The sequence below is a fragment of the Chiloscyllium plagiosum genome, chromosome 32 (assembly GCF_004010195.1).
Source record: "Chiloscyllium plagiosum isolate BGI_BamShark_2017 chromosome 32, ASM401019v2, whole genome shotgun sequence".
In the NCBI taxonomy this organism is placed as follows: Eukaryota; Metazoa; Chordata; class Chondrichthyes; order Orectolobiformes; family Hemiscylliidae; genus Chiloscyllium; species Chiloscyllium plagiosum.
The window spans coordinates 24,974,305-24,994,101 of NC_057741.1; the positions used below are offsets into that span (position 1 = coordinate 24,974,305).

The following is a 19,797-nucleotide window of genomic DNA, read 5'->3' on the forward strand; positions in this document are numbered from 1 at the left end:
TTTCAATTTCCTAATCACCATTGATACATTTTGTCCACTTTGCTGATGCGTGCCTCAAAAGTGCTTCATGTCATCCTATGGACTTGTATATGAACAGATGTATCAGCAACAGAAGTTGGCATTTTGGCCCTCCAAGCCTGCCTTGCCATTCAATACAGTCATTGGTAGTTTCTCTTTGTGTTCTGAATTTCACATTCTATCAACCCCCAATAATCTTTGATTCTTTTGCCTAAGTCAATTTATTAACCTCTAAGATGGGTAGTGTCTTTACATTTGCAAATCAACATGGGTTCATCAATTTTTCAATAGTAAGAAGCAGCAACTTTTCAGTGCTACCCATGTTGGTGTAGGCCAGAGCAGTGACTCATTCCTTGCTTCACTTTTCACAATTTCACATTTTATCTTTAAATATCAAAGAGCAATCTGGATAAAGACAGATGAACCAATCCTGTTTCATCAGTGTTAAAAATTTCTCCTGGTCATACTTATCTTGGACTTGGGTGAGACCATTCTGCAGCCAAGCTTCTGTTGTTGCTGCTGTAACCCTCTTGCTTACTGTGTGGAAGATGATGCCGTGCCTGGATATTAAATCATTCTAGCCATCAATTGCTGTAGGTGGACTCCTTGTACCCCAGGATTTATGCTGGGGGCTATCTTTGCCTGTAGGAATAGACTGGAGATGGGAATGTTTTCTGCTCAAGCTGACTTTGAAGAAGCTCTGTTAATATAGCCAATGTCAGAATAGGCAGCCATTCTCATCCTGTTCCTTATTCCAAGTTGTTTGACTTGTGCTTCAGAACAGTTTTTGAACTCAATGGTGAAATCTCCCATTCCTTCATGATATCCCTTTTTGGCTTTGTATTAGGGTTTTACATTTGCTCCAGAAGCTTCACTTTCTCTGCGGTTGACCATCACTTTTAACCTTGCCTCGTGTATGTCTGAGAGTTCATCTCACCACCTGCCGATGTCCGGGCCCCTAGAGAAAAGTGAATCCTTTGCCAGCTTTTGCATCGTGTTTCCATTTGGTGCAGATTGTTTATCATTGCCACCACTAAACTTATTCTATTAGCATTGCAAAATAAAGTATAATATAATATTGTAATATGTACTCAAGTAGAGGAATACAGTGAAAGGTTTACAGTGTTGCCCCACATGGCGCCATTTTGGGTACAAAGTACCTAGGTACAGAACTTAGCTGCAAACTAGAGAAAACAACGGAAATAAGTTATATTACTTACAGTTATTAATCAAATAAGTTAGAAAAAATAAGGTATAAAGTTAAAAAGAAATGCATTACAGCCTGCAGTAATTCAGCATGGGGGGGGCGTCCACACATGATCTGGCCAGGCTTGCAAGCTGCTGACCGCTGCACCAGTCCCCAGTCTTCTATCATTCCGCTCCGCTTGAGCATCCAGTCCGCTAGCCATCCCACTCCGCTTGAGCATCCAGCCTGCTGGCTTTCCCACCTCCACTCGGGGCCCATCAGCCGTCCCTGCTCTGTTCAGACCTCCAGCCTGCTCCGCTCCATTCCTCCATCCCACTGTACATCAGGGGAATACATGAGAAAGGGGGAAAAAAGGGAAGGAAGTGGAAAATAAACAGACGGAGCTGAGAAACTCCAGTTTGAGTGTCCTACTCTACCACCATCTCGACTAAATGAATTTGAAATATAGTAAGATTGATGTGTGATGCTAGTACTAGAAACCTAGGTGACTATTCTATCCGTCATATTTGTGGAAGAACAATTCAGTTAGTCCTGCTCTACCCGTTCTCTGTTTTGCTTCAGCTGCTTATCTAATCACACAATGGTGGTCACATCTTACATCTAATATCTCTTAAACATAAGCCAATCAAGTGTCCTGGAAACAAATTGCAACCAACTGACCTTCCATCTCTCCACACTTGACAACTGTCAGCAACATTCTGAACTTTTTAGAGGCATGGATCCAGAGGCCTATCTACAGCTTGACTAGGAGGAGAGTGAAGAGCTCCAAGTTGAAGGAATAACAATGATTGATGAACCTGGACCATCTAAAAAGAAACTCGAAAATGTCCCACTTACACGTAAAATAAATTTCTGTTCACAACTGTAAAAGATAAGAGAATTTGCTTTGTGTGTTTGTTTACAATAGCAACATAAATAGAATCTTAGTCTGAAGGTGTCTTTCAGCAAGTACAGCAGGACCTGAAGGACTGGGAATGTTTCTCACTGCGGTTCAATGAATCAACACAACCAACACAGCTCAGCTGATTATTTTTGTGCAGATGATTGTTAAGGACCTAATAACTAAAGAGGATATTTTTTGCATGTATGCCACTGAAAGAGAGAATAAGCGGTGAGGATATCTACAACAAATTCAAAAAGTAAGCTGTTCAAAAACATTCCAATCAAGAAATTGATTTCCATCACAACTGATGGTGCACTAGCTGTGCTTGGTGCTAATGCAGGCTATGTTGTATTTTGCAAAAATGATCCTGATTTTCTATCAATAATCATTAATTACTGTATAGTCCACCAGCAAGCCTTAGCAAGTGCAGTTACATTTTCTCATGTAATGAAAGGTGTTGTTAAGGTTATAAACTTGACTCGAGCAAGTGTCCTTCAGCAATGCTTGTGTAAATCCTTACTCGAACTTAATATGGTCTTTGATGAAACAGTCCTCCATGCTGATCTGAGATGGTTAAGTTCAGGGAGGGTCCTGCAAAGAATTTTAGGTTGAATTCCTAAAGTCATCACTTTCCTTCATTCAAGAAATGAAGTGTGCAGTCAGCTACCAGAATGCATGGTTGTTTGACTTCTGGTTTCTTACAGACAGTGTCAAAACTGACCAAGCTGGACTGTGAACAGCAGGGAAAGGACAGTGATTGGATTCAAATTGAAATTGTGTCTGTGGACATCCGAGTTTTTAAAAAAAAATGCTGCAGCATTTCCCAAGTCTGGAGGAAATATGAGAAAAAAGATCAAAGACAAATAAAATTGTTCTTCTAAAAATAGAAACTGTCTGCATACCTGAGGAAGTTAGAAAGGAATTAACAAGCAATTTCAGGAATGAATGTTATGCAACAATTTGTCATTTTTGTCTTCATGCCTTCAAGTAGATATTGGTGGGTTAGCTGCTAAATTTTATCAGGTGTTTACTTTATATATCTGTGGAAATAATGATAATGCAAAGGCCTGTGCTGAAAATAAGATCAAGGAACGGTGATCTCAGGATTTGTATATAAATATTACGCAAAACCTCCTTGCTCATGTACTCAGTGCTTCTATTAATATTATTCATTATGGTAAATTCAGCTACTCAAAAGGAATGACTGACGAAGGAGTAATTACATTTTTCAATAGTTGGGATACATAAAGCCGTTATTCTTATCTGAAAAAGCACTAAAGATAGGCCTTGTCATTGTGGAACAAGGAAAATATTAAATAATGCCTGCACGATCATACTCATGCTATTTTCTTTTAATCACACTCATACCAGAAACAGTGCAAATCAAGTCAATTTTGTTTGTTCTTTCTCTTGTGAGCTAGTCAGAACTGCAATGGCAGGCCTTGGAGCTCATAGTGGGCTTTGATTTCAGCTTGGCATAGGTTTAGGGTGAGAGGGAAAAGATATAAAAGAGACCAACGGAGCAATTTTTTCATACAGAGGGTGGTATGTGTATGGAGCCGCCAGAGGAAGTGGTGGAGGCTGGTACAATTGCAACATTTAAGAGGCATTTGGATGGGTATATGAATAGGAAGGGTTTGGAGGGATATGGGCCAGGTGCTGGCAGGTGGGACTAGATTGGGTTGGGATATCTGGTTGGCATGGACAGGTTGGACAGAAGGGTCTGTTTCCATGCTGTATATCTCTGACTCTATAAGTCATAGTGTCATACAGCATGGAAACACCCCTCGGTCCAACAAGTCCATGACGAACATAATTCCAAACTAAATATGTATCTATCCAAATATCTTTTAAATGTTGTAATTGTACTCACATCCACCACCTTCTGAGAAAGTTCATTCTACGTGCAAACCACCCTCGGTAAAAAAAAATTGCCTCATGTCTTTTGAATTTCTCTCCTCTCACCTTGAAAATGTGCCCAATGGTCTTGAAATTCCCCATTCTAGGGAAAAGACCACTACCATTAGTTTTATCTATACCACTCATTATTTTATAAACTTCTATTCTATCGCCACCCAACCTCCTATGCTCCAGTGGAAAGCAGTTTCAACCTTTCTTTAGAACTCAAACTTTCCATACCTGGCAACATTCTGGTAAATCTCTTTGGAACCCTCTCCAGCTTGGTAATGTCCTTCCTATTACTGGGCATCCAGAACTGGATCCAGTATTCCAGAAGAAGTCTCACCAAAGTCCTGTACAACCACAGCATAACTTCCCTACCCCTATACTCAAAGGACTGAGCATTGAAGGCAAGCTTGCCAAGTGCATTTTTAAACACCCTGTCTATATGTGACACAAATTTCAAAGAGTTATATACCTGCACCCCCTAGGTTCCTCTGTTCTACAACAGTACCAAAGCCCTACCATTAATTGTTTAAGACCTACCCTTGTTCGTTGCACCAAAATGCAATGCCTCACATTTATCCAGATTGAACTCTATCTGCCATTTTTCAGCCTATTGACACATTTGATCAAAATCCCTTTGTAATCTTAGAAAACATTCTTCACTGTCTACAATGTCACCAATTTTGGAGTCATCCACAAAATTACTAACTATCCTTCAATGTTTGCATCCAAATTATTTATGTAAGTAACAAACAAAACAGGACCCAGAACCGATCCCTGTGGAACACCGGTGGTCACAGGCCCCCAGTCTGAAAAGAAACCCTCCACCATTGATCTCTGTATCTTGCCATTAAGCCAATTATGTATCCATTTGGCAAGCTCACTCTAAATCCCATGTGACCTAACTTTACTCATTAGTCTATCATCTGGAACCTTGTCAAAGGCTTTACTAAAATCCAAATAAATATCTGCGTTGTCAATCTTATTGGTAACTTTCTCAAAAGAAAATTCAATCAAGTTTGAGATATGATTTTCTTCACAAAACAAAACTGAGTATTCTTAATCAATTTTTGCCTCTCTAAATCCTATCTTTTATAATCACCTCCAACAATTTACACACAATTGAAGTCAGACTCGCAGGTTAATAGTTCCCCAGTTTCTCCTTACAACTTTTCTTAAACGAAGATAAATTAACCACCTTACAGTCATCAGGCACCTCAACCATAGTTATGGATGATGCAAATACTTCTGCAAGGAATCTCGTAACTTTCTTCTATGCAACAATGTTTTTGGGATATATTAGATCAGGTCCAGGAGATTTATCCACCTATATATTCTCTAAGACTTCCTGAACTTTCTCTTCTGTACTATGAACTGTTTTTAAAACATCGGAGTTTATTTCTCTGTTTGGAAAATTGAAATTCCCCATTATTACATTGTTATGCTTACATGTATCTGAGATCTCGCTACATACATATTTGTTTCTCAATTTCCCTCTTACCATTGGGGGGCCTATTGTGCAATCCCTTCAAAGTGATCTTTCCTCTCTGACCAGTGGTTCTGCTTTAATACGCATTTTGTTAATGCAAGTTCACTGTAACACAATTGACGAATTCGGGACACAGTTTTGAAAGCATGAACTTTTAAAGGGTGTATTGGTTGTAACGTGATTCTGGCCCCATTAGTTTAAATAGTGCTGCTATTACATGATTTTCTTGCAACATGGGATTGCACGACAATGGAACTACCGTGTTATATCAGAATAGACTGTATTCGTAATTTCTACCCATAAATTTTCACTGGACAATTGTCTAGAAATATCTTCCTTAATTATAGCAGTAATGTATTCCTTAATCAAAAATGCCACCACACCACCTCCATTCTCACCTCCTTTTCTATCCTTCCTATAGCGTCTAAAACCCAGAACATTGAGCTACCTGTCTTGTCCATCTCTGTCAGGTTTCTGTAATGCCTATTACATCCCAATCCCATGTTCTTCAACTTGCCCTGAGTTCATCTGCTTTACCTGCAAGATCCCCTGCATCGAAATAAATGCAGTTTTGTTCTTCAGAGTTACAACATACTCTAACTTTCTCTTGTTTTCTTTTCTAAGTGACATGCTCTCCTCCCATGCAGAACCTCCCCCATCAATTTTTCTATTTATACTGCTACACCCCCATCAATCTTTCTATTTACACTTAGAATTCCTCCACTCCCCCTCTCTATCAGCATAAAGTCGCCCTAAATGGAATGAGCAAATCTCCCTGCAAAGGTATTGGTCTCTTTCTAGTTTAGATTAGATCCATCCTTTTTGAGCAGGTCTTTTCTATCCCAAAAGACATTCCAATTGTCCAAAAACCTGAATAATACACCACTCTTCAGCCATTAACTTATCACCTTTATCCTTTTATTCCTTCCCTCATTTGAGTTCAGCATTAGGAGTAAACCAGAAATTACTATTTTTAAGGTTCCTTTTTTAAATGTTCTACCTAACCGCTTAAATTCACTGTATACTTCTTTAATTTTTTTTCCCTGAAAATGTTATTCTTACAATAATTACTGGCTTCTCAATCTCACCTTTAACAATAGGCTTGATATGTTGTTACAACATGGGGTAAACCCTCCTGCTGAATTCAAACCAGCAACACGGAAAAGATTTATCCCATGCCATAATCTGTGAAAATTCGAGAGGCCAAGAACTATTTGAAGTAAAACTTAACAAGTTTATTTCTTAAAGTATAACAAAGAACAATTAACTAACAACTATTTAAAACTTCTTCCTCTAACCTATCTTTTACTTTCCCATCTACAATACTAGTCTGATAAAACAATTGGTAAAAATTTACCAAAATTCAAATTTTCTAAAACCCAGCCAGATTTCGTATCTTCCTTTGTCTTTTCTTCTTCTTAGGGATTTCTATTTCATAGGTTACTGATCGATAAAGGTACCTTTAAGAGAGCTATTCTCCGGGCAGTCTGCAGATACTGGTGACTTGGCAGTTATTCCTCAACTTCAATTTTCCCCGGTCTTATACCCCCAAAGCATCGGATTGTGTCATTGGCTTTTAATATTGTCAATATACTAAATTCAAACTTGATTTGAGTTTGGTATTTTTTGTGGTATAATTTAATCTGATTGGCCTAATTCAAATTTGTTTCGTCATCTCCAGGCAACCAATTAATCGAGTTGTTCGACCACATGTTACATTATATCTTGTTCAGAACACTCGGTGCTGTGTCAGGTAATTCTGCTAGCTTTTAACTCTCTTAAAGGTACGGTACACCCACAGCTACTGCAGAAAATACGGAGATATGGCATTGAGGGTGAGTTGGAGGTTTGGATTAGGAATTGGCTGGATGGAAGTCTTCTATGTTCTATGTTCTATGTTCTATCTTCATAACAATGTTTAGAGACGTCCTCAATCCTAGCACCAGGAAAACAACAAACCATCCTAAATTAACGCTTCCTCCCACAGAATCTCTTTTCTATTCCCCTGTCAAGAGAGTCTCTGATAACAAGAATTCTGCTAAATCTTGTCAAATGTTGCCTAACATAAGAATCATTCCAAGTGTCCAATAACTAACTGCCCCTCATTTTCCTCAGAGAGATTATCCCCTTCTACAGTTGCAAAAACTGAATATCTATTTGATAAGAGGAATAGCCACCAGACACTTTTGAACTACCTTCTTCCTTTTCCCGACAGTTATCCATCTATCTGACTGATCCTGCAGTGCAATAACTTTTCTAAATCTACTAACCATCTCACTCTATATTTCATATATGCCCTTAATAGTACTAAGCCTAAAAAAAGGATGTTTCCATAACATTTCATAAATAAAATAAGCTGTCTTTCATTACCTGCTGAAAAAAATATTAAAATGGAAAAAATTAAAAATTTGTTCATCAAACCTATAAAAATTAAATAAAATCAACCACTTAGCTGATTAACTGTATAAAAAGCTACACCTCTTCAATAAATTCCTGATTAACGCTGGAATTAATAATCAGCAACATGGACAGTCGCCTACTGCAGTATTCAATACATACAGCAGGAGCTGCCTAACGAGCCATCATTAGAACTGCACAGATATATCTGTTCATTAAGGGTGAGAATCGAGTGGGTGAGAGGTCATTAGTGTTTAGATTAGTGTTCGAAAAAAAATCATAAAGGCTTGTAATTTGGACTGCTTCCTGACAAAGTATTAATGCTAAGCATTCCTCAAGAAAAATATTAAAAGAATATTGGAGTAAAGGTAATTCTGTGCACGTGCACAGACGTAGTGGGATGCGTGACAATCTCCTACATTGAAATTTCTATTATTCTGTAAACTGCATTGCTCAAGCAAAATGGAGCTACTCTTTAAACTTATTTCTCAAATTACTTTCTTCAACTGTGAAGTAGAAAAGCACACCAGTGTAGTTGTGTCATCTGAGCCTAGAGTAGGACTTGAATCGGAAATATTTAATTTAAGTGGAAAAGCTTCCCAGATAACCCAATTATGAACGAAACAAAATTTCTGATGGCTTTGGCATCTGGGTTTCACCTCCTGCCTATAAGATGAACTTCATGTTCTTTTTCAGAACAAAGCCTGTTTCGAAACATGATGATAAATATATTGATTACTTATGCCAGTGTCATATCCACCACTAAAGAAAATTTCCCAATGAATTCTGAATGGGTTTGAGGAGGACCTTTGCAAGGTTTAAAAGAAAAATGTATTCATGGAAAATGTGCCTGATTCTGCTGACCTGAAATCTTTGAGGTTGCAGAGGGTGCTAGTTCTCTTCAAACCTTTCCAGTGATTTATTAACAAATATGACTAATGAAAGAATTCTGGATATTCCAAAATAAGTGTTTTTTTTGCTAGTTTGATGTAAAATGGGAACCGTGTTGGAGGAGGAAAATTAAACCCAATAAGTGTCAAATAAAATTCTACAAAATGAGATAGTGAGAAAGATATGAAATTGAAGGAAATTGAAAGAGTTTTGAGTGTTACAGTAATAGAATTATACTGAACACTAGTTTGGCAGTGTATTTATAATGTTTTTAATTATTGATTTTCAAAAACATGTCTAAGCAGAATAAATATTTCAGCTAAAGAGCAGTTTGTCATACAGAAAATAGGAAGTCAGATGACAATCATCAGGGGATTGTCTTGCACTAAACTGAAGCCTGTATTCATTCAAATTGGGAAGAGGTTATGCAAACACTCAGTGTTAATTATTATCAAACAGCAGTTTTTGTGAAATGGTCTGGGTGTGCCTCTAAATTCTTCACACAGTGAGTAATTGCATACTGTATTAGAGGCTTAGGTGGAGCATCTTTTGCCTCGAGCTTCGTTTTCTTTCTTTCCTCCTGCTTTGCTATTAGCTACTTGTGCAGAGTTTCTGCTGAAGGCTTGGCTTAGCAAATAGCAAAACTTTTGCTGCATAAATGCCAAATAATTATGATCTCGAACAAGTAAAGCTCAGCCACCTGCCCCTGACTATCAGCTGTACCACCATCAACTTACTGGGCATTATTCTTGACCAGATGTGTAACTGGACCTGCCTTTTTAATAACATGATTGCAAAAGCTGGACGTTTTAATAAATGGCAGCCTGTTTTAGTTTTCAAAGACTTCTGTGTTCAGGACTAGGATTTGTCAATGGCTTTCTAGAGGAAATAACACTTTATCACAATATAATAGCCACTGTTTCCACCAAAAGCATTTTGAATGTATGCGAAACAAATGGAATATTGTCCTTCATTGCTAGAGGGATGGAGTTTAAATTCAGGTAGGTGATGCTGTAGGTGAAGCTATATAGGGTGCTGGTGAGGCCACATCTGGAGTACTGTGTACAGTTTTGGTCTCTTTACTTGAGAAAGGATGTAATGATGGTGGAGGGGGTGCAGAGGAGGGTCACTAGGTTGATTCTGAAGTTGGGAGGGTTGTTTTATGAGGAGAGATTGAGTAGACTGGGACTATACTCATTGGAATTTAGAAGCATGAAGGGGGATCTTCTAGAAACATATGAAATTATTAAGAAAATAGATAAGATAGAAGCTGAGAGATTGTTTCCACTGGTGGGTGAGACGAATTAAAGGGCATAGCCTCAAAATAAGGGGGAGCAGATTTAGGACAGAGTTGAGGAGGAACTTCTCCTCCCAAAGAATTGTGAATCTGTGGAATTCTCTATCCAGTGAAGTGGTTGAATATTTTTTAAGGCAAAGGTCAATAGATTTTTGAACAGTAAAGGAATTAAGGGTTATGGTGAGTGAATGGTAGATGGAGCTGCGTCCACAAAAAGATCAGCCATGATCGTATTGAATGGCAGAGCAGACTTTACGGGCCAGATGGTCTATTCCTGCTCCTATTTCTTATAAACTGAAGAATAAGTGATAAAATAATGATTATGTTACTGGAGTGCTAATTCAGGGACCTAATAATCCAGGGAATAGAAATCAAAATTTACTGTGAAGGTTTTAAAATTTTAATAGAGCCTTTTAAAAATGGAAATGTAAACTTAGTACAGTGCCAGTAAAAAAAATTACAATGAAAATGCTAGGTTATCATAAAAATTAGTTCTTCAGGAATGAAAACATAGCAACTTTGGATCTTTGTGTATTTTCTAGGTTGGAGCAATTGCTATAGACACAATCTGAATGAAAGTTATTGTTAGTCCAATTATTCTATTATTTTCAAAGTAAATGGGAACCAGCTTGACTTCAATTTGAGATGGGACTCTCTCTTTTAACTAGTCGGAGAGCCACAATATTCCAAAAACTGGCTTTTCTAAGAAAAAATAACAAAGATCCTGTAACCTAACAGCCTTGAACTTGGGGTTCAGTATGACCATTTCCAATTCATTTTGATGGATGCAGAATAGTAGCAGAAAACAACTGAGGCATGTAGGTTAATTTCTATAGCAAAGAAGACCACCTTGTTTTCCCAAGGTTGTGTCCTCAAGATCTGTTTTTAAAAAATGCAAATGTTCCTTAAGGATGCATAGAAGGAACTGCATCTTCCATTCATCACAACTTTACAAACCAAATAATAAACCTGGCTTGATGCACCAGACTAATGTCTTCATGTGATTTTATCATGTACAAACAGCAGTTATTTATCTTACCCCAGTGTCTCCCTGTATTGGTTAGGAGATATCTTAGCTTGGTTGCACTGAGGTATAACAATAATTCCTAGAACTGAGCTGGCTTTGCTGTCAGGGCTTGTAATGCCAGCAGCACTCTTGATGTTGAGTTAATGCTTTAGTTATATCAGTAGCATAATTACATTTGGCACCAGCTGGAACATTCTGAAGAGACTGGCTAATAAAGATCACACAAGCTTTCATCATAAAGGTAAAGAATTCATACCACTTGCATTATGTCCTGGTTCTGGATACCCAGTGACCATTGGGTTCTGAGACAGACATTATGGTATAATTTGGATTCTGCAGATCCTGAAAGGCAACACCCAAACTTGTTGCAAGCTAGTATTCGTTGTTCCTAAAGGATTCAAATGATCAAATATTTAAAATCCTTGCTGCTAAAGGATCAGTGGATTAAAAGTTGTGGCAGCATCAAGGAAAGATATCAGTGCAACAGAACACACTCATACACATCAACCTCCCCTCCCCGCCCAACCCTGGATAGAAACGCACTCTGTATGCAGGAGCAGATGTGTTACAGGAAATACTCATGCACTGTGTTCTGCAAGAGTCACCTCTGGTACCAGAAGCCTGCAGTTTACACATTAACCCAGAGACATTAATTTCTATTCATTGTCCATCATAGCCTACAAGGTAGCACTCAACGCATGCCAAATCACTATCCATGTCATAAAATCCATATATGCATGGTTTAAGAAAAAAGAGAAGAAATGTATCTAAAATGTCACAACTGCCCTTTCTTTTTACAGATTACTTTCCAGCTCTTTGATTCTAACATGCTTTCAGTGGTTTACTGTTTAATATCATTTATGAATCATTTAAACAGTTTATATCTGTTACATTCACAAGTTATATATCTGAACAGTTCAAACAGTTGGCAACAGCTATTTATACAATTTATATCTGATATTGACACAGTTTATCTGTGAAGTGTTCTATTTAAGTCTAATATTTGCAGTCAGTATTTGTGCTATTCACAGTTTCTTTCATTCAGTTAGATTACAGCCTTTTGTTGGGTATATAGGATAGTGGTTTAGCTTTACGCTTGGTGCATGTTCAAGGACCATGAAACACTAAGACATCCAAGTACTATTTTTCATTCACAATAGTGATAGCAGCCAAGCAGCACTTTTGAGTTTGGTATTGAAAGGACATGCCTACAATGCACTCAACAGGTGGTGTAATTGTACTGACTGATCATACTAGTTTAAGCAAGATTAGGTAAAGATCCCAAATAGGGCTTTAAGATCTTCGTGAGCATAATAATACCTCTGTGTTACCATGGGGAAAAAGCATCTGTCCTTAATGCCAGGGTTTTTGATGGGGATCAAGTTATTAGGTGTGTCCAGCAGGGAGTTTTGAAGCAGTATGTGAATGGTCCAATGAGGGAGAGGGCTATACTAGACCTGGTGAAGGGAAATGAGCCCAGCCACGTAATCAAAGTTTCAGTAAGGGAGCATTTTGGGAACAGTGACCATAACTGTGTAACTTCTTGGATACTTATGAATAAGGACTTCGGATGAAAATGTTAAATTGGGGAAGGCCAGTGATAACCTAATTAGGCACTAATTGGAGAATGTGGATTGGAAGTGACTGTTTGAAGGTAAATCCCCATTTGACATGGATGTCTTTTAAAGACCAGTTGATTACGGTGCAAGACAAGCATGTTCCTGTGAAAATGAAGGAAGGAATGGCAGGATTCACGAACCTTGGATGACAGGAAATTACCACCTTAGTCAAAAAAAAGGAAGCATACCTAAGCTCTCAGCAAATAAAAACAGACAAAGTCCTTGAAGAATATAGAGAAATTATGAAGGAGCTCAAACAGAGAATTGGGAGGGCTAAAAGGGGCCATAAAATGTCCCTGGCCAGCTGGGTTAAGGAGAATCTCATGGCATTTTATACATATTGAGAGCAGGAAGCTAGGGAAAGAGTAGGCCCACTCAAGGAAAAAGGAGGGAGGTTATGTATGGAGCTAGAGGAAATGCGTAAGATCTTTAATGAGTACTCTACGTCGGTATTCGCCAAAGAGAGGATCATGAGGGATGTTGAGGTTAGGGAAAGGAGTATGAATACTCTTGGGCAGGTCAACATGATGAAGGAGGAAGTGTTGGGTGTCTTGAAATGCATTAACATTGATAAGTCTCCAGGGCCAGGTGGAATCTATCCCAGGATATTGTGGGAAGCAAGGGAGGAAGCAGCTGGAGCCTTAACAGATATCTTTGCACCGTCTTTCGCCTCAGTTGAGGTTCCAGAGGACTGGAGAATGGTCAGTGTTGTTCCTTGGTTTCAGAAGAGAAACCAAGAAAATCCAGCTAATTACAGGCTGGTAAGCCTGATGTCAGTGGTAGGGAAGCTGTTACAGAACTTACTGAGAAATGAGATTTATTCAATTTGGAAGTGAATGGACTTGTTAGTGATAGGCAGGATGGGTTTGTGTGGGAAAAGTTAATGTCTCACCAACTTGATTTGAATTTTTTGAGGCAGTCACAAGAATGATTGATGAGAGAAGGGCAAAAATGTTATCTACATGGACTTAAGTAAGGCATTCGGTAAGATAGCTCATGATAGGCTGTTACAAAAGGCAGAATCTCATGGGGTCCAGGGTGTACTGGCTAAATAGATACAGAACTGGCTTGGTCATAAAAGATAGAGAGCAGTGGTGAAAGGGTGCTTTTCTGAATGGAAATCAGTAACTACTCGTGTTCAGCAAGGATCAGTGCTGGGACTTCTGTTGTTTGCAATGTACATAAATGATTTGGAGGAAACTGTTGGTGGTCTGATTAGTAACTTTGCAGATGACACCAAAATTGGTGGAGTAGTGAGGAGAATTGTCAAAGGTTACAGTGGAATATAGATAGCAGCTTTGGGCAGGGAAATGGCAGATGGAGTTTAATCTAGACAAATGCAAGTGATGCATTTTTGAATATCAAATTCAGGTGCAAATTATAGAACAAATGATAGAACCTTTGGAGCATTGACATACAGAGGGATCTCAGCATACAGGTCCACAGATCCCTGAAAGTAGTGACACAGGTGGTTAAGGTGGTCAAGAAGACATACAGCACACTTGCCTTCATCGGCCAGGGCATTGAATATAGAAGTTGACAAGTTATGTTACAGCTGTATAAAACTTAAGTTAGGACACATTTGGAATACTGCATGCAGTTCTGGTCACCACGCTACCAGAAGGACATGGATACTTTGGAGAGGGTGGAGAGAAGGTTTACCAGGATGTTTCCTGGTCTGAAGGGGTTTGAGTTAATAGGAGAGGTTGGATAAACTTGGATTGTTTTCACTGGAAAGACAGAGGCTGAGGGGCGACTTGATAGAGGTTTACAAAATTATGAGATGCATAAATAGGGTGGATAGTCAGAGGCTTTTTCCCAGGGTGGGAAGATTAACTGCAGGAGTGATAGGTGCCTGGAGAACATTGCCAGTGGAGGTGGTAGATGCAGGCATGTTAGCAGACATTTAAGGCATATCTTTAATAGACACATAAACGAGGGATGGAAACCATGTACAGTATAGGCAATAAGTAGTGGGTCTAATAAGGATTAAGAATCATCGCAGGACTGAAGGGCCTGTTGCTGTGCTGTATTGTATAGTATTTGTGATCCTGAATTTCAGTTAACCATTTTAACCTCTTCTCAGAGCATATATGGATAATTAACATGAAGGTGAGTAAAATCTAAAACAAATATCGTTATGTAATTACAAAAACATAAAGTCAGGATGTTTGCTGAGTTTTGCAGCTAAAATTATTTTAATTATAAATAAATTAGATTACTTACTATGCATGATTTGAATATGTGCAGCACTAATTTGATTTTAATTGTTTTATCGGCAGGTTACATTATTATTCCCACTGTTCCCAGTAAATGATGAGCAGCAAGAGTCTATGCAGGTTATTCAAAATATAAATGATTACAACAGAAGATTTTCTGGTCAGCCCAGATCTGTAAGTATACTAGAATTTTATGACTGTACGGTTAGCAATTAGGAAAAAAATTATTAAAAAGTACTTCTTGATTAAAATATTTTGTGTTTCAATAGCCATTGGTGTCCACATTTCATGCAAAATAGTTAAATGTAAATTGTTGTGTATCTCTCCATGACGTTTCAGCTGGTAATTTTCAAGGGGTAACTATCTTCTCAAACATGCGTTCAACTAATTAACTGTGCTGTGACCAAAATGTCCTTAAGATCAATTTAATTTTGTTGCTTCCCACTTGGATGCATCATAGTTTATTATGTCCTACATCTCTTCAAGATATGTACAAACATGTCCTTCATATTTAACGTCATCCCTGATTGTGACTTTTTGGACTTCAACTTATCATAGTATCACAGCTACACATCAGGATTCAATAATTTGCATAAAAGAATGTGAAATCTGAGCTACTTTTTGAGAATGGGTTAGACAGAGTCCCCGAGCAGAACCTGGGACAAATGGCTTAAGCAGAGACCAGTAGCAGGTCTCCTAAGGCCCACTGTGCTCAGGTCAATTACCTGAAACTGCCTGAAGTGATCTTATTTTTCTTATTTCATTCTTTTAAGCAAATTGATACCCCAGTTCAACACCGGTATCTCCAAATCATGATACAACATTGTGCTTTTTCTCACCTCTATACAACTAATGACACCCTGAATTAACAGAACTACTTAATTGCCTTTTCTTAGTTTGCTTTCATTTTGAAATGTCAAATATCCTTCACTGTTTAGGTCCCAGTATTGCCCACTTGCAATCTAATCTCTGTAGTGTCGCCAGGTCATAAATATTTATTTCTATCTGTGCTGACAGTTGATCCATTCTGTTACAAGCACAGCACACATTCAGATACAGAGCCATTAACTGTCTTTTTACAATGTTTGCAAACTCCAACAGGCCATTTGGCCCATTGAGTCCATATGGAGCATCTGAAGGACATCCCACCCAGACTGATATCCCTACTCTATCCCTGTAACTCTGCATTTCCCATGGTTAATCCACCTGGTCTGAACATACCTGGGTACTATGGGCAATTTAGTATGGCCAATCCACCTAACCTGCACATCTTTGAACTGTGGGAGATAACCAGATAACCCAGAGGAAACCCACACAGACACAGGGAGAATATGCAAACTCCAACAGACACTCACCCAAGGATGAAATTGAATTAGATTCCTGGTATTATGAGGCAGCAATGCTAGCCACTGTGCTGCATCGTTCTTTCCATCACACTCCTATTATCATGACCTAAATTACCGCCTGTTCAAATGTCACTACATGCTACCATATTCGTCAAAAAGGCAAGATAATAAGAAATTCAAATTGTAAGCTCAAAAGTTGATTTATCTTTCATTTAATATATGAATGATCAGAATACAGTTTTCACCTATTTCCTATCACTCTTACCTATGCAAAATTTGCCTTTATATTGAATACTTGCCGTGTTTTACAATGCAGTGACCCTGTACTGCTTGGCACTAATTTTAGAAAGTGTCCTCTGCATTTCTCTAATTATTCCAATCTTGCATATGAGGGAGACGAAAATCTTGACCTTTGATCCTATTCTGTTGAATACGGTTTACCAAGTTGCTGATCAATGATTCCAGTTTGAATAGCCCTAATGATTGTATTACTTGAGCTCTTAAAATCTCTGCTCCTGCGTTAGGATGGAAAGGATTTGTCATTACTGGTATGAATTTCCCTGTAATATCTTAGTAAGAATCCCTGTTTATGTTTGGACTGAACTTCAGCTTTGTTCAGATAGCAATTTTAAAGAACATCTGCATTGTAAACCTATTTTTTTCAACATTTGAAGCTGTTTTTGCTTATCAGATGAGTATTTAAGGCCAACCCATTTCAATTTGAGATAGATTATAAAAGTTCCCAGGCTCTTTCATTTCAGCAGGTCTAGGACTATCAAGTCAGAAAAGTATACTTAATTCTGAGAAGGAATTCTCAGTGATCTGATTCTAACTTTTAATCAAAATATATGTTAAGTTTAAAAAAAAGACATCAAAAGGAAGTATAGGTAAAAACTGTATATTACACAGACAAATCCATTTATATGTACAGGTCATTCAGTTCATTTCAATGATCTAGAAGTTATTAGAGAAAGACTGCAGATGGTTATTTAGTATTCTAAGTGAATGCTTCATTTATCACACCTTTTATTTTGATGGCTTCATTTCATATTTATTCTTTCTCATGTCTAAAATAAGAAACTGTCAGTCTCAACTGGTACACATGGGCATTTTATGAATAATTTATCACATTTCTGCTGCAGCTTATAGATCGTATATTGGATGTTCCCACACTACTGCGTCATGCCTTCACAGAACTGTTTTCAATCAGCGGCCTTTTCTGGATGTTCCGAATACGAATCTTCCTCTGTCTGGCTGGTGCCTTATTCTATTTAGCATCACCGCTGGACTTTATTCCTGAAGCCTTTTTTGGAATTCTGGGTTTTCTGGATGACCTATTTGTTATTTTTCTACTCCTCATCTATATTTCCATCATGTATCGAGAAGCGGTAACACAAAGATTGAATAGATGAATTAATATTCCGAAAACAAGAGAAACCTGACTGAATTGAAGTTAAATGTGAACAATTTCCTGGAAATTATATTGTTACCTCTTGTTGGCCTGGTTAGAAGTGTTTCGCAAACTGTGAACTTCTGCAAACTCCACGTTAACAATAAATAGCCAAAAAAAATGCAATTCTTAAATTTGCAATTACAGCATTTTTTTTGTCAACTGATGTAATTCAGGTTAAAACGAGTCAGGAAATACTAATCTTTGTGTATTGCAAAGCTTTTTAAAGAGTTAAAATTCGAATTATTACAGATCGAATACCTAACGACTTCCCAGAGGTACATTTAGAGTGAAATCTAAATGGTATAATTGAGATGTCCAATTTGGGAACAGTCAGAGATAGAATTTTTTAAATGTAAGTTTTTGTTGTTTAGATGAAAACTGCAAGACTGGTAAATCATGAAGCTAGATTGTGTGCTTTTGAGTTAGGCTTCTCCTGTTGTTTTGCACTTTGTATAAAGAATATGGAGGAAAATTGAAAATATCCATTGTATGTGTACTTAGGAGTTTAAGGACCAGAGCTTATTGTAAATAGAATGCAGGAATTTTCTGCCTGCATATTTTCTATGCTAAAAACATTTATTTGATATTGGAAAGATTTTCAGTTCCCAGCATGTAACAAAATGTGAACAAATTATTCCTTTTTTATTAAAAGTGTTTGGATGCCTTGTTTGTAATGCCGCTTGATCGGCACCCCATTCATCACTTGCATTCTTTCTGCTATCTGCACAGCCTGGTTAGAAGATACATTGCAACAGCTTGCCAAAGCTTTGATCTCTACCATCTAAAAGGGCAAAGACAACAAGTGTATGGAAACTCACTGCCTCCAAGTTCCCTTTCAAGTTGCATTATTCTTATTTGGAAATGGATCGCTCTTCCTTCTCTGTCGATGGATCAAAATCCTGGAATATTCTACCTAACGACTTCCCAGAGGTATATTTAGAGTGCAGACTGCAGCATTTCACAAAGACAGCTCAAAACCACCTCCTCAAGGCTAATTAGAATTATAGCATCTGGCCTTGCCAGAAATGCTGAGAATGCATAAATATATTAAATTAATTGATGATGCTTCATTCATTTGTTTGAGTGCTATCTTCATAAATTGAAAATCACCAACATGTGAATGATTAACTCAGTGCTGAAATATTTAAAAGATAAAACAATGAAGTTGAACATATATGGAATTGAATAGAAAAGAAGTGGCATAATAGACTGGAATGCTTACATATTTTAATCAACTCATTGGGAAAGGCTCATTCCTTCACACTTCCCTATTTAAACTAGATACTATGGATCAGTGATGAGATGCTTCTCCACAGGCAGATCCTATTGAAGAAATACTGGAAATAATTATAAAGCATCTGGTAGCTTGTTTTAGTCAGCATTGTTCAAATTGAACTGTGTCAAATGTTTTGTGATTGAGAGAGCTGCAGTTGTGTTTATTATCACTCTAAGAAGGAGCAAGAAATCTGCCAATGTTATCGACAACCATGAGCAAGAACTATTTGAATGCAAATGTGATTTTGTTGTAAGATGAATATAGGGTTGGGCGTTCTTGGGGGACCTTCCATGATTAAATAGTTTTCCATTCAGTTGTACTTAGGTGCTTACTTGGAACTGGGTTAGTCAAAATTACCCTGCTATTCTCTTTGCTTGAACTTTTTTTTGCTTTCAAATGCAATAATCTCTAGCTTAATAAACTAATAATTGTTACAGATGTTTGAATAAAAGTAAAGGACAAAAATGGCTGTGCCTTAAGGTTTTCTCTGATTTCAAGTTTGAGAAACTTTTGAATTAAGAGATTTTTGAGAAGATATAATCAAAATAAAAGTGCAGTTAATGCAAAGTGTACTCATTCAAAATTAGGTTAAAAATGCAGTGGGTAAAGAAACCGGTCTATGTTTGTTCCTATTGAATGAAGTTGGAAGAGCCCAAAATAAGAATTGGATCATGTGATTTTATCTATGCCATTGTTCAAACCCAGATAATGGTAATACTTTTGGATGCTCATAACAAGTGTCGATAGTTGTAATGAAGTCGGTGCCATGA

General features: G+C 37.7%; 1 protein-coding gene across 5 annotated transcripts in view; it reads left to right on the plus strand.

The window, feature by feature from the left end:
* Nucleotides 1-19,492, plus strand: part of LOC122539428 (E3 ubiquitin-protein ligase RNF170-like) — a 53,014-nt gene extending 33,522 nt beyond the window's left edge. For all 5 annotated transcript variants that reach the window (XM_043674264.1, XM_043674265.1, XM_043674266.1 and 2 more), the window contains 2 exons: nt 15,016-15,126; nt 17,441-19,492. In XM_043674264.1, the coding sequence (XP_043530199.1) occupies nt 15,016-15,126; nt 17,441-17,710 (381 nt within the window). In that variant the 3' untranslated portion in view covers nt 17,711-19,492. The remainder of the gene's footprint in view (nt 1-15,015; nt 15,127-17,440) is intronic.
* Nucleotides 19,493-19,797: the final 305 nt, after the last annotated feature.